We start from the raw sequence: 12,767 nt of genomic DNA, 5'->3' as shown, positions 1-12,767 counted from the left end.
AAAGGTGAACAAGGAGCCTCAGTGAGCCAGAAAAAGCTTCCAGCCTGTCACCGAGCCGTCCTCTGGGCCTATGGCTGTCTTGCTGTTGCACAACGCGTAGGCATCCTCGCTGACGACGGGTTGCTGCTGTTGGCCGCTTGATGGAGTGTCTTTGGTTCCGTATCCCGACCAGTGCGTATCTGAAAGAAGGTTGGATTGCGCTGGTTCCGCTCAGGGAGATCTGGTCCGCAAAAGGGCCGTATAGCGAGCTTTGATGATGGCATCGCCGGTAGAACATGAGAAAGAAGGAGAGGAAAGTCAAAGACGTGCAAGAACAAGGTTTGTCTGGGCGGGTTGGCGATGTGATAGAATGTGATGAAGATGAACTAGACGCTCTACACGTGAGAGTGACAGACATGTTCAGCAACACAGGGCGTATGGACCCTTGGGATCATTAGGGTATTCGTATATGGTGTTTTCCTGACATACTCGTTACCATACCATCACACACCCATTTGATTGAAACCAATGGTAGTGTTGTTTGCGGTGCTTCTGAAGACGCCGGCACGGGACATACAAATGCGTGATGAAACAAGAGACGGAATCGCCATGATCAAATTTCACATAATTCTCATCGACTCCCGGCGATGCTTGAAGTCGCGACATCAAAGCACACGACAAGCCGAAACAAGCCAAGACAAAGCAGAAATGCTTACAACTTACACAACTCAAGTTCTTCAACAAAGAAACTACTGCTACGTACTTTGCTCCCTGCAAATCCTTCGCTTCAGGTGGCCATCTCATGCTCGTGCATGGAGACTGAGTCCCCGAAAACCCCCCCACTGTCACCGGCTGACGGGCTTTTGCTGGTGAACAGCCCTTGCATGCCGCCCGTTACCGCAGTTCTGCATGCCAGCAGACCCTGAAAAGGGACGAGTTACTGCTGGCCCAATGGTCATTCGACGGATGATGGCTGCAGTGCTGTAGTGCTTACGTCTGGGCCAGCAAACGCGCAAGTAAGAAGGCCTAGCCCTCGTTTCCACCCACAGAAGTAAAATTCGAGTAAAGGAAAAAAAAAAGAAAAAAAAAGGCAAAAAACTGAACATCATAAATCAGAAAGAGGAGTAAAATTGGTGGCGATTGACTTGAATCCTTCGCTTCTGTCTGGTATTTTGGCCAGGTTTCCGAGGACGCCGCAAGAAGGCCGGATCTCGACGGTGTTTTTGCCATGCAGCACCGAACTTTGGCTCCCGCTCAGGGCCCCGGCTCCTCCGGAGAGAGCTCCGGTTCGTCACAGCGAGGCCCCTCGGTGTGCGTTTGACTTTGTGAGAAGGTTTCCCTTTCTTCTGTCCCGTCTTCAATATCGCATTCTGAATCAGGGGACAGCTCTATCTTGCTCTCCCTGACATCAGGACGGAGTAAGCTTTTGCAGATTGGAGGGGGGGGAAAAGCACCCCCCAGAGCAGGATCCTTCCTATTGAGTTGGCCATAAAGGGAATAATCTACCACAGTCGGTGTAGTCTCATGTCTTAGTTGGACGGCCGCAAAGGACAGGTTCATCGGCGTTTATGATGTTGCCATTCCATAATCCAAGCGGCGTGAATGTTTTCTGTAGATAATATCACGCCCACGGCAAGCAAGTCAGAATCCCTCTCGCCTAGTTAAGAGAGGGCATCCCGAAAAGAAGACTTCGATCCTTCATGGGATAGCACACGGGCCATGTGGATTGAGTTTTTCCGTGCTCGTGACATGATGCTCCTTCTGGACTCGTAACCCCTTGAACGGTGCTGGATGTTGCTCCGGTGGAGAGAAGGGGCGTTGAGCATTTGCCGGCCTCAGTCTGGGCTTTCCAGGAATGTCTGATGCCGCAGAGGGTGAGGCCATAGCATGGCCGTTCACGCCCCCTTGCAAGTTTGGTTTGATGTGGTGAGAGATCGACAACGTTCCAGAAACGGAGAAGGAAGGTGGATTGCCCTTGCAGGAGTCCCGGGGCTCTTTGCTGTCAAAGCTCCTGTTAACGAACAGTTAGCCTCTCGTCTTCGTTACCGTTGGTTGTGGTTTGGGTTAGGCGAGTCCGTTTTGCTGGTGGGATTCCTGCAGATCACTGTCATAACACATACTAGATAGCAATCCACAGGTGCTTTACAACGCATCCTACGGCATCCCCCTTCCGGTCACTGCTCACCCGACATCATCGCCAAGTATATCTCCAGTCTCTTGAGGAGACGGACTCTTGTCCTCATCCACAAAAGGAGGCGGCGTGGGGGGAGAAAGACGAAGTGTCTCACTCAGTGTCATTGAAGCTCCACGATTCGCATGTCTGCGGTGAACATTAGGGAGTATACCCGCACTCTCCCCTCCATATTCACGGGTATGCAGCCTCGAGACAGCGAGAGTTATGACACGAAGACGTTAGAGCACCGGTAACCCGGGGTCTCAACTCGGAGTTCTCACTGAGAGGATACTCGTTGAAGATGCTCGGATACACTTTTACGCGTACGACCAGGGTAGTTGGCGACGGAAGAGGGACATGGGTGCTTTGCAATGGAAAGCCCTGCATTATGTACCCCTCAGCAGTCGCCCGAGGCAGTCAAAGCATGGTGTTTGTAGCTGGATCACAAGCCTGACAACATTGAAGCCCACGCAAATTCACACAATTAGAGACGGATTGATCCAACTTTTATCTTCCACCTGATATTCAAAGCTTAGATGATGCTCAAGGGGGAGCTTCAAGTTGCATACGGAGGAATTGCACCAGCTGAAGGATTGTCCGTAAGGGGTAATTGTCTGGAAAGATTCTAGAAAGCTTCCATTTAGAAAGGGGCGTGGATGACGTTTGCGGGGCTGTCCGCTACGCCTTGTGATTGGCTTGTAGGAGCAAAGTAGCTGTACGCCAGGAGCGCGCATGACTGATGGGTCATCAGAGGTACCGATACGCGCGCCGTGTTCCTTTAGATCGCCATGGGCATCATCCATGACCCAAAAGTGAGCAGAGAGACTGGATGCTGTGTTATCGATACTGCTCCATAGATTGCTACTATTGTGAATGTTGTTGACACAGACTTGAGCTACAGGTACGGTACCCAAAGAGTTCATAATAGCAGTGCCCATCATGGCAGAAACGTACAGTACAGCATCTGCATCCCATCCGCTCGGCCAGTCCACAAGAGAAACCCGGTCCTCTCAGCCCAACACGCCTTGCATCCTGTCATTGTCAAGACTAGGGGACAAACCATGCCGACAGCCAGCCGTGATGCTCACGAGGCCCTTTGATTTCTGGCGTGTGCTTGATGTGACTTGGCCGCTTGATCACCCCATGACTCGAGCCATGTCCCCTTTCCACTTTTTGCAGTGCCCGCATTATCTCGCAACCCCCAAGCCCACTCACTCACTCTCTGCGTGTCTCCCTTCGTCCAGGCATGGCATAATGACCTCCCCAGGCTTCCTTTCGGCAGCATCACATTGTTTTTTCCTCGTTGGGTAACATGTATCAAAAGCAACAACTTGACTCGTACGCTCGCGGGAGACTCAAGACAGACACACACGCCCCCCTTACAGGTTGCTCACGGTCCGAAGAACGAGTAGGGCCTCGTTCCGTACCTCGGCCAGGCGAGACACAATGACAAACGGGTCAACCAGAAATGCGCCTGGGCTGTGCGTGCGGCCGAACCCAAAGCACCGACCCTATCGCCGCCTGAAACCGGCCTCTACCCACGTACCCGTCTGGCAGCCGTCCAGCGGCTTACAGCTTGCTACATTAGAGCTACTGCTGAGATACTCGTAACTCTAGTGATTTACACCCTGAATCGAAGTACTTTCAAGTACCGGCTTCAGTACCTGCACGTACAACGATAGTAGCTTACGGGAGGGAACCCGTCGGCCGACCCCAGACCGGGAAGGCGTGCCGATAGCAAAAAGCAAAGGCGCGGCATGCTCTTACATACAGGCAGCACAAGCTGCAGTAGGAGTGCTTTTCTGTCTGTACTTACATGGAGCAATGGCAGAGACATGGGGGCTTCATTGGGCTGAAGGGACGCCACTCTGTATGCATATGCCGCAGTCGGACGCGTGCCAGTACCAGCAGTACTTATAAGCACAGTTGCCGTTGGCGTTCAGCAAGTTGTACAAGCATCTCAAGGCTCTGCTGGAGTCTTTTGTAAGAAGATGGAACATAGAGACGCTATATAGCTCAGCTTGTAAGAGCGTCGGACATAATATCGCAGATGCCCTATGCTGAAGCTTCTGCCCCCCCAAAAAAACTTCCAGCCATCTGCGTTCCCGGGCTTACCTAACGCACGGCAACTTCATGACTCTCGTCTCCCTGATGACCCGGTACTCCGCAGAGACAGAGCCCAGAGGAGGCCAGCAGGTACCTGCAAGGCGCGCTGCCCTCGACGGGGTACCCAGGGGGGCCCGTACACGCACCGGTTCCTCCATATCTACCTAGCGGACGGGAAGGTGGCGGCACATGGCGTGCCCTGGGAGTGGAGATGAAGCGGCTTGCCCCGCCCTCTGTTTTTCCTTCCAAAGGGTGTACAGTACCATGTTGCTGTTGCTGTTTCTCTTCAGTTCGAGATTCGTCTTGTCTTGTCTTGTCTTGTCTTGTAGTAGCTGGTGCTGCTCGGGGCCGGGAGTTGAGGAGCAAGAAAAGGGGGCAGTCGTATTACTACTACTGCACCTATCACTTGTTGCCCTTGCTCGTAGTATTACGAGTACTCTTGCTGACAATGTGTCTCACTACCAGCCAGCTACCTGTTGTGCTAGTACTATGTAGTATCAGGTTGTGCGGTGATGATGGCCTTTCCAGGTGGTGGTGACAAGCCCTGCTATGACGACAGCCGTACCTCGCAAATTGCTGCCCTGAAGGATCGTTGATGACAAGCCTTAGGGCTGCAAGGCAACTTGACATCGGCCTCTGTAGAGTCTCCGAGGCGGCACACACACATCCTCCATGCGGGATGGCTCGTAGCGCCTGATGCTGTTGGTCGGCCGGTTGGTTGTTTCGCTGGACAGGTGGGAGACGCAGCGGGAAACAGCCCCGGGAGGTGGCAGTGCCAGAAATTCTGCTTTTACACATCACATTGACCTGCTTGTACGACCCGGCACTCGCACATTACAGTACCAGACCGAGGCGCGGAGTGCTGCAGCAGTTGTGGGTGTAATGTCCGAAGACGGGATAAGACACGTTGGGCTTGGCTTGAACTGTATGCACCGGACGGTTCATGCTGGCCGCACCGCGTGAGGATTTCTCCGATACAAGTCGTCGGCTTATTCTTGGTGTATCAGAGAAAGAAACCACGCCTTCTTGCTGCTTGGGGGGATAATACAAGTAACCACCCCATGTGATAGTATAACCAAGCACAGTAAGATGCCAAGCATACATGTACAGTACATACATACTGGTAACGGTCAATAGCCCCCAAGAACAAAGACCCTCGCCCTACACAGTTCTGTCTCCCCCCCTCCCTTCCCCTCCTCTTGCTGCAACGTTAATTCTGTGCCTTTCCTCGCAATTCTTACTATTACTTTCAGACATGGGGACCCAAGACTTCGAAGTTTGAGACATGCAGCAATGCTTGCTGACAGGGCGGTAACAATTCCATATCCATGAGAGATGACGACCATGGGGGGTCTTCCGAGTCAATGATGAGTGTGGACGCAGTGGCACTCTAGCCCTACAGTGCTCAAACCTCTTTCCCTCAGCTGGTCATCGATAAGAACCCATCTTGAACATCCATCATCAATTATCAATCATCGTCAAACGTCAAGGGAATAAGCAGTGTTCGGAATCGCGTGCTCTGCGGATTGCATCCCGGGTAAGCTCCGACCAAGTAACTTTGTTCCCGTGAGAAGTGCTCCGATTAAAAAAAGGGACCCGATGCCGCGAGAGCGCGAAAGCGCGAGGCCATCTGGGGGGTGTGTGTGCGTGTGTGGCAGATGGATGAGGAGGTCAGAAATGAGGAGTGAGCGAGAACGAACGAACAAACAGACCAGAGCAGAAATAAGGGGGGGGGAGGGGGTGAGCGCAGAAGGAAGCCCGAGCCCAAGCACAATCCTGCGAATCAACGCTTCCCACTCGTAAAGCTCACGAATCAGGTGTTGGAGATTCAGCCATCCCGATCTACGATGGCGCTACCTCTTGTAAGCCCCCATCTTCTTAGCTAGCATGTCTTTTTGTTTTGGCTTTGCCTTTTCTTCCCTTTGGCTTATTTCCAGTTCGTCTCGTTCGTCATGGTCCCTTGCCGTGCCATGCGCGCTACTCGCTCTCTTTCATCCCTCCTCCCCCGTTTTTTCGCCTTGTCCCCTTTCGAAACCTTGGGACAACCAACTCGATGGCACTCCGTAGCGCCGGAGCCTTTGCCATCCTCGAACAAGGGAACGACAATCGTTCTCACGAAATCAGCCAAGCGAGCTGTGCGTTTGATGAGGCTTGTTCGCAAGCTTCATCAGTGTAAGAGAAGGTCATCATACGATGATCCTGTCCGCGTACCCTCATCTCCCCCAAGCAGAATGAATCATCACTATTATTATCCAGCACATTGTAACCTCACGCCCCTCCCTTTCAGCCCATCTCATACCGACCATCCGGCTGCCCTCAGCCGCAGGGCACACAAACTCCATGCCCTTCTATCGTCAACGCCCCCCCCCCCCCTTTCCGGCACGAGGTTGAGAACCCCAGCGGATGACCCATGATGAGGATAAGGCTGGCACACCCCCCACAGCCTTGCAAGGACGGCATGTCGAGGTAATCCGAAGCAGCCCTACCATGGGCCCCCAAACTAGCTAGTAGTAGCTTCCCGAGCCCTGTGTGCTCCATGCCTTGTCCAAAGTATAAGTCTTGAGGATGGAGAGCTTACGGCTCCAACTGCGTACAGTACGCGTACATTCATGGTGATTCTTGTCCCTTGGACTCCGCCCATGACGAAGAGCCATGTCGCCCTGAACAAGTGAAGCTTCCCTAGACCGGTGGCAAAGCTCCCTGTGACTTGGTATCATGTTGAGAAAGACAAGTCCTCGTACGAGCTGATATCAGTAGGTAGCCGGATATAACTCCGTACGATTTGCATCAATACTCCAGAGTACATAGTCGTCGAGCAAGACTAAAAATAACAAGAACCGGCGTTGCCACTTCGCACCAGGGCAAACAACAATGCAACGCCCGGTCAAGAGGAGGTCGCGACAAAACCCCGTAGGGTGGGAACAGGCAAAAGACGCCTTGATTCCCCCCTTGTAGCGGCGAACCAACGAAGGACACCAATCAAAGCATTGCCAAATGTTGTCAAGGCATCATTCATAATGTCTGTCACTGCTTATACCGGCAATTGCATTGTAGGCTTTTTAACCACTCCATTAGGTGCGTCAAATGGTTTCCTGCTCAGTTGACCAGTGAGAGTAATATCCGGGCCCCGTTCCATGAGAAAGCCGGGCTTATTGCTTAGGGTAGGGTAAGAGCTCAGGAGGACTGAGGACCTAGGGCTGAGGAATAAGGGGGGGTGTTCCATGGCCCTGAGTGGTTGCAACTCCTGGGTTGTATGTCACCAACGTCACTTGGCCGATCTCATTCAGCCATATCGCATAGTATGTAGAACTATATGCCCACTTCAAAGACAAGCACCGCAAGTCCAGAGTCGCATTAGTGCTTGCATCAACAGCGTCAGCCATGCCCAATAGTGCCACTGGACAATCGCCCTTGATATTCCAAAGGGAGCAATTCGTGATGGAGAAACAGGATATTCGACGGCCTAAGCTGGACCTATTGCACTAAGCACCTTCAGCTCTTGGCCTGGCGCCAGACCAGCGGTTCAGCCCCGGACGCCACGGACAACGTCTCTGAGTCAAGACAGAACTCCCCGACTTGGCTGCCTAGAACGCCGGATGCCGGCTCCCGTTCCGTGCTTCATCGTATTTATCATGTTCCTCTTATTCTCGGAGCTTAGACCAACGGCTCGCGTATGCAGACCATGTTTGGACGTAGGAAAGAAGATTGATTTGCAATTCATACGCCTCTGTCAACCTTCGTCGTTCAACCTCCCGTATTGTCCTCGTCATTACCTCCGTGGTGGACCCGGAAATACAAGCTGGGAGTCGTCACCACGCCTTATGGACCCCCCCTTCCCTCCCCGTAAAACACGATGCAAATACGGGGGCCGGGGCGCGCAGCTCAAGTCGCCCTTCCCAGACGGCCGGTCCCGGGCCAAGACCGCCCGAAAGCCCTCCCCCCATCTGCCTTGGCGCCTCCTGCATCAATACCGGTTACACGTGCGTGGGCCACGCGGATGGGGATTGCTTGATTTCCTTTGCCCGGTAGTAACCCCCGGGGATATGAGAAACAAGGAGTGGATGGATGGACATCACGCCTTCTTCTTCTCACTTCTTCATCCTTCGCCTTCTCTTGGTTTTGTTTTTGCAACTCCCAGCGCACGTACTAAGGTCTTGGCAGCGAACTAGGAATGTATACGTAGGACCTATCTACATACAACCGGGAATAGTTTCTCTCGAGAGACTTGAACCGTTTAGCCACTTTGCGGCGCTTGACGATAGAGGCTTCGTTTTCAGCCCATAGATTCATCCTCGCAGCTCCTCCCCCCAAGCCCTGTGGAACCCCCCCCCGCTTTTCTGTTGACTCCCAGGATGAGGAGGGCGTGTGTTAGTTATCATGGTTCTGCAGATAGTATCTACTTGGGGACTAGCAGCTCAAGGAATCTGAACCCCAATGTGAGTTGAGAACCAGGGCCCTGAGTGGTCGCTTGCTGTGAAAACATGGTTCTTTGAGAGGCCGCCTTGTAATTCAAGTTAGGCGTCGTCGAACGATCCCCGTCCCCGATCCTTACGTACGGATAATACCATATACGGGGGTGGGACACACCGCACGGGCCGGGAAGACTGGCCGAGTCGCCTCTGGCCCTGCTACCGCATACCCTTCCTTCCCTTGAACATCAATTCAGCCTCAGTATCCTTGAAAAGACGACGTGTAATTCATCATAACTCGAATCACCAGCGTCAAGCGAGAATGCCGCTGTTTGTAGTATAAAGAAGGAGTAGTAACAAAGGGAAACGAGCCACGAGCCCGGCCAGTCAATCACAAGCCGTTTGCAAGCGTTCTGCTCAGGGTTCCGCTGTTTGGTAGCCTACAGCCTTCTGTAAGGGCAGCAGCACAGTAAAAGCCAACTCACAGCAGTGGTATTTGGAAGTAAACGCGCGCAACGACATGTCTCAGCTTGACCCATATTGCCACTTTTTGCAACTCTTGGCTCCAGATTAACATCTCGGTCCCTATTCGAGCATGACTATTCATTACCTAGACACGGTACAGTACGGACTCAAAAAGCGGGTGCACTGCCGACGTTACATCCAAGGCCGGCATATGTCTTCTTACACTTACTTGCCTATCCCAGTCCCGTCCGCTCCATCATCATTCATCTTCCTTGCCTTTCTGGTCGTGATCATGCCAGGGGGAGAACAAAAGGACAGCTCATCAGCGAGCGTATACCCAATACCCCATACTCCAAGGATTGCATTGCATGTGCCCTAATCCGGCCAAGACAGGCGGAAATCTCACAGCGGGGCGGGCTCTTGGAGCTCCGGGATGACATGTCCGTAGCAAATGTTCGGAGTTATAATATGTACCAAGAAAGAGGAATCAATCGCTTGCTCGCTGCATCTAAGCATTTACGGAAAGCAAAGGTAAGCACGCAAAAAAAAAAAAAAAGCCGTCCCTGGTAAAAAAAACAAGCAGCTTCAAAGAACCGGGAGCTCGCTCATGATGCAAATCACACGCCTCCCAAGGCATCACCGCATCCCATCGCCGTCTCCTCTTTCTCACCCCTACCGTCTTACTGCCAACGAACAACTTCAAGACGCCAAAAAAAAACTCCACATACTACATACAAGGCCTCTCTGCCCCAACAACAGCCCTACATACGGAGCTCCCTGCCAAGGCCGTGTCCGGCCGGTCCCCATCCTTCGGCCATCTAGACTACCCTGCATTATCGTCACTACCTGTCTAAGTACTCCTCTGTAGTGCAAGTTTGCGGAAGTGCCAGATTCAGTAATAGCATCGCAGACCCATGTTCATGCATACTACAAGTATATCCAGAGAGGTAATACAGACCTGCTCGTCGGTATGTACTGCAAGGTACAGTGGGTTCGGTCACCGTCCGGCGAGTACATGGAAACTTGCTGAAACGAGCCGTTTCCATTCTCCTCTTCCAACTTCTCATCTTCCTGCTTGCGATGTCGACTTCCCGTGTGTCATAGCCGCCTGAATCGTGAGCTCAGCCAGGGCACGCGCGACTGAATCAGCATAAGCAATAGAGGGATCCAGAACAAGTAAGAACCACGATACGCTCTCTTACTCGACTCTTACATGCCATCCCTCCATCCCAATGTCCATCGTGATCTCCGGACCCATGGGCATCGCCAAAAGTAAACCGGTTTCTCAGTCAATCATTTGTAATTCGCCTTTTTGGCATCCCGACTGAGCAATGCCAAAATACTGCTAGTCCGTACCGCCATCGCCATCATCCCGGCTTTCCAGGTTTCCAACGCCTCGGGGAAAGTTGGAGAAACTCCACGCCGTAAGCCTGTACGTATGTATAACACGAGCAATCCTTTGCGGCCTTTTCGCCGCATCCCGTTTCGCCGCACCGTCGGGAATCTTCCCTTCCTGCAGCCTTTTCCCTACAGCACCACCTTTTGTGACATCAACAACTGGCTCCGGCAGGCATCTACTGCTTTAGACTACGAGATAGGCTGCCAGACATCCGGGCCGTTTAGGGTGACAAAGAGACATCCCGAGATGACAAAGGCATGAGCAATTAGAGCAAAGCTTTACCTCCTCCATGTTATACCATCACCAACTACCCGTAGTCCTCATCAAGAAATTTGGAATTGCAAAAAGTGAACCCCCAAGCTATCACAGATTATTACACGACCGTATCTCGATCCAGCGCAGTCATTTCGATGAAGGAATCCACTCCTTTCTGACTGACCTCGTCGTCTCCCGCACTGGCCGTGTCATCCTCGCTCTCGGCGCCGAAATCCTTCGTCTCCTGCAGACCCGTCCGTACCTACTCGTACGAGACTGTACGTACCTACATCTTTTGTTCCCCCACGTAAGGAACCTTTTAAGCCACACTGGCTAAACGAAGACGATGGGAGGCAAAGCAAAGTCCTTCGACTAGGTCATACCGCCTGCAGCATCTAGAAGATGGGAGCATGATGAACGATCCCAAACTTACACGTGATCGCTGTTTGACTGAGGCTCTTCATGCTCCAGCTGTCACACCGGCATCACTGAAGTACATCAGCAGCAGTAGTGAGAACGTCTCGTTAAGGAGGGATCACGAAAAGGCATCGCGGAGTGCCAGACCAACCATCGACATCGTACTTAGTGTCCCACCTGAAATATATATCACGCGCTCTATCCGCACTTTTTTTCCGCCCAAGGCGCAACGTATACCGCATCTGTATAGCTTTCCCAGCTTCTGCAGCAGATCCTCCAAGGGAGAAAAAAAAAAGGTGGGATGAATCCTTCGTCCACCGCATCGGAGAGACAGTGCCGGGTACTCGAAGGATCGAAGGAAGAACCCCCAGCTTCCATCGCTCCAGTCTGGCGTTCCATATGTGGTAAACTGCACGCCCCCTTGCACCGGGAATAAAGGAGGAAGTGGAAGACCAGAGTCCAGCTTCATATCAGTCAATGACTTCCCATGTCTTTGGCCTTGCTTCTACCCCTTCCCACCCTTTCGTCGCCTTTGACCTCTTCCTCGTCCTTGTGCTCAGGTAAGCAGTTCGAGTGCGCTGCATCACACCTCAGTCGTGGCTAGGCTCCCTTTGCGTAGGGCTCCTGCCTGGATCAATGGTATCAAGTCATCAAAGGCAGACACCATCCCGCCATACATGGGTTGAATACCATGTAGGCGGCTATAAAGTGCTGTTATCGGCCGAACGCAGAGGCATCGTAGCCTCTCTTCGGCCGAGCAAAACCCGCCTCGAGAGGGGGGCGTGTAGCTCAAACCCATGCTGCTGAATAAGTCAAGAAGCCAGGGGAGACGACTCCAGAGGCCACTTATCAGCGCAAGACAGCAAAAGCAATGAAGCAATAGTCAAAGGCACAGCGAAACTAATTGCTGACACTGATCGGATCTCCGCCAGTCAAAGCCATCGTTGGTTGGCAGTCTGTACAAACGAGCACAGGGACAGCGAATGCTAGCATCGAATTAGACTTCAGATCCCTCAGCTTCTGCGTATCTCATGCCCATAGCCCCGCTTGGCCCGGTCATGAAAGCAAAGCAGCCAGGGAATCAAACAGAACAAGGCTGAGCATATCGCAGTCGTTCCATAACAATAATCAAGCTGTCCAGACCGGTACGCATTTACGAGATGCCGAGAAGGTGACATTCTTCAGCAACATGCCTTAGTGAGAGGACCGCTCCTTTCAGCCCTGTGGCCGCTGCCCCCCAGCCAGCTAGAAAGGGAGACAAGAAGACGTGAAGGCGAGACAAAACCAGCAATTGATTGGGCGACAACGGTCCCCCTCCCTGTACAGCCCTGGTCCTAGCGTTGGGGATGAGTTGGTGCGGCTACCGTTAGCCAATCATGCCGGGCCAGTCTTGCTTGTCCCTCACGCACGCCCCAAGGTCCAATGGGAGGGAACAATGAACAAGCTGCCCGTCCCAGCTCGAGTAAGCAGGGGGGGGCACAGATGCTGCCTATGTTGCCTAGCATGAGAGGCTTTGTCTGCAAAGGAAGGTAAGGTAGGATAGGATAGGAGCTAAGCTCCGGGT

At 52.7% G+C, this 12,767-nt stretch overlaps 1 protein-coding gene across 1 annotated transcript; it reads left to right on the top strand.

Annotated features, from left to right (window-relative positions):
* Positions 1-9,600: 9,600 nt before the first annotated feature.
* On the top strand, positions 9,601-11,889 carry TRIREDRAFT_109264 (uncharacterized protein; the record flags this gene model as incomplete). Its single annotated transcript, XM_006967014.1, has 7 exons — positions 9,601-9,663; positions 10,001-10,100; positions 10,482-10,568; positions 10,849-11,064; positions 11,111-11,364; positions 11,642-11,763; positions 11,823-11,889. The coding sequence occupies 7 exons, from the start codon at positions 9,601-9,603 to the stop codon at positions 11,887-11,889; spliced, it is 909 nt and encodes a 302-aa protein (XP_006967076.1).
* Positions 11,890-12,767: the final 878 nt, after the last annotated feature.

The sequence above is a fragment of the Trichoderma reesei genome (assembly GCF_000167675.1).
Source record: "Trichoderma reesei QM6a unplaced genomic scaffold TRIREscaffold_15, whole genome shotgun sequence".
Classification (NCBI taxonomy): domain Eukaryota; kingdom Fungi; phylum Ascomycota; class Sordariomycetes; order Hypocreales; family Hypocreaceae; genus Trichoderma; species Trichoderma reesei.
The sequence above is the reverse complement of the archived record's forward strand: the minus strand, read 5'-3'. Positions and strand labels throughout refer to the sequence as shown.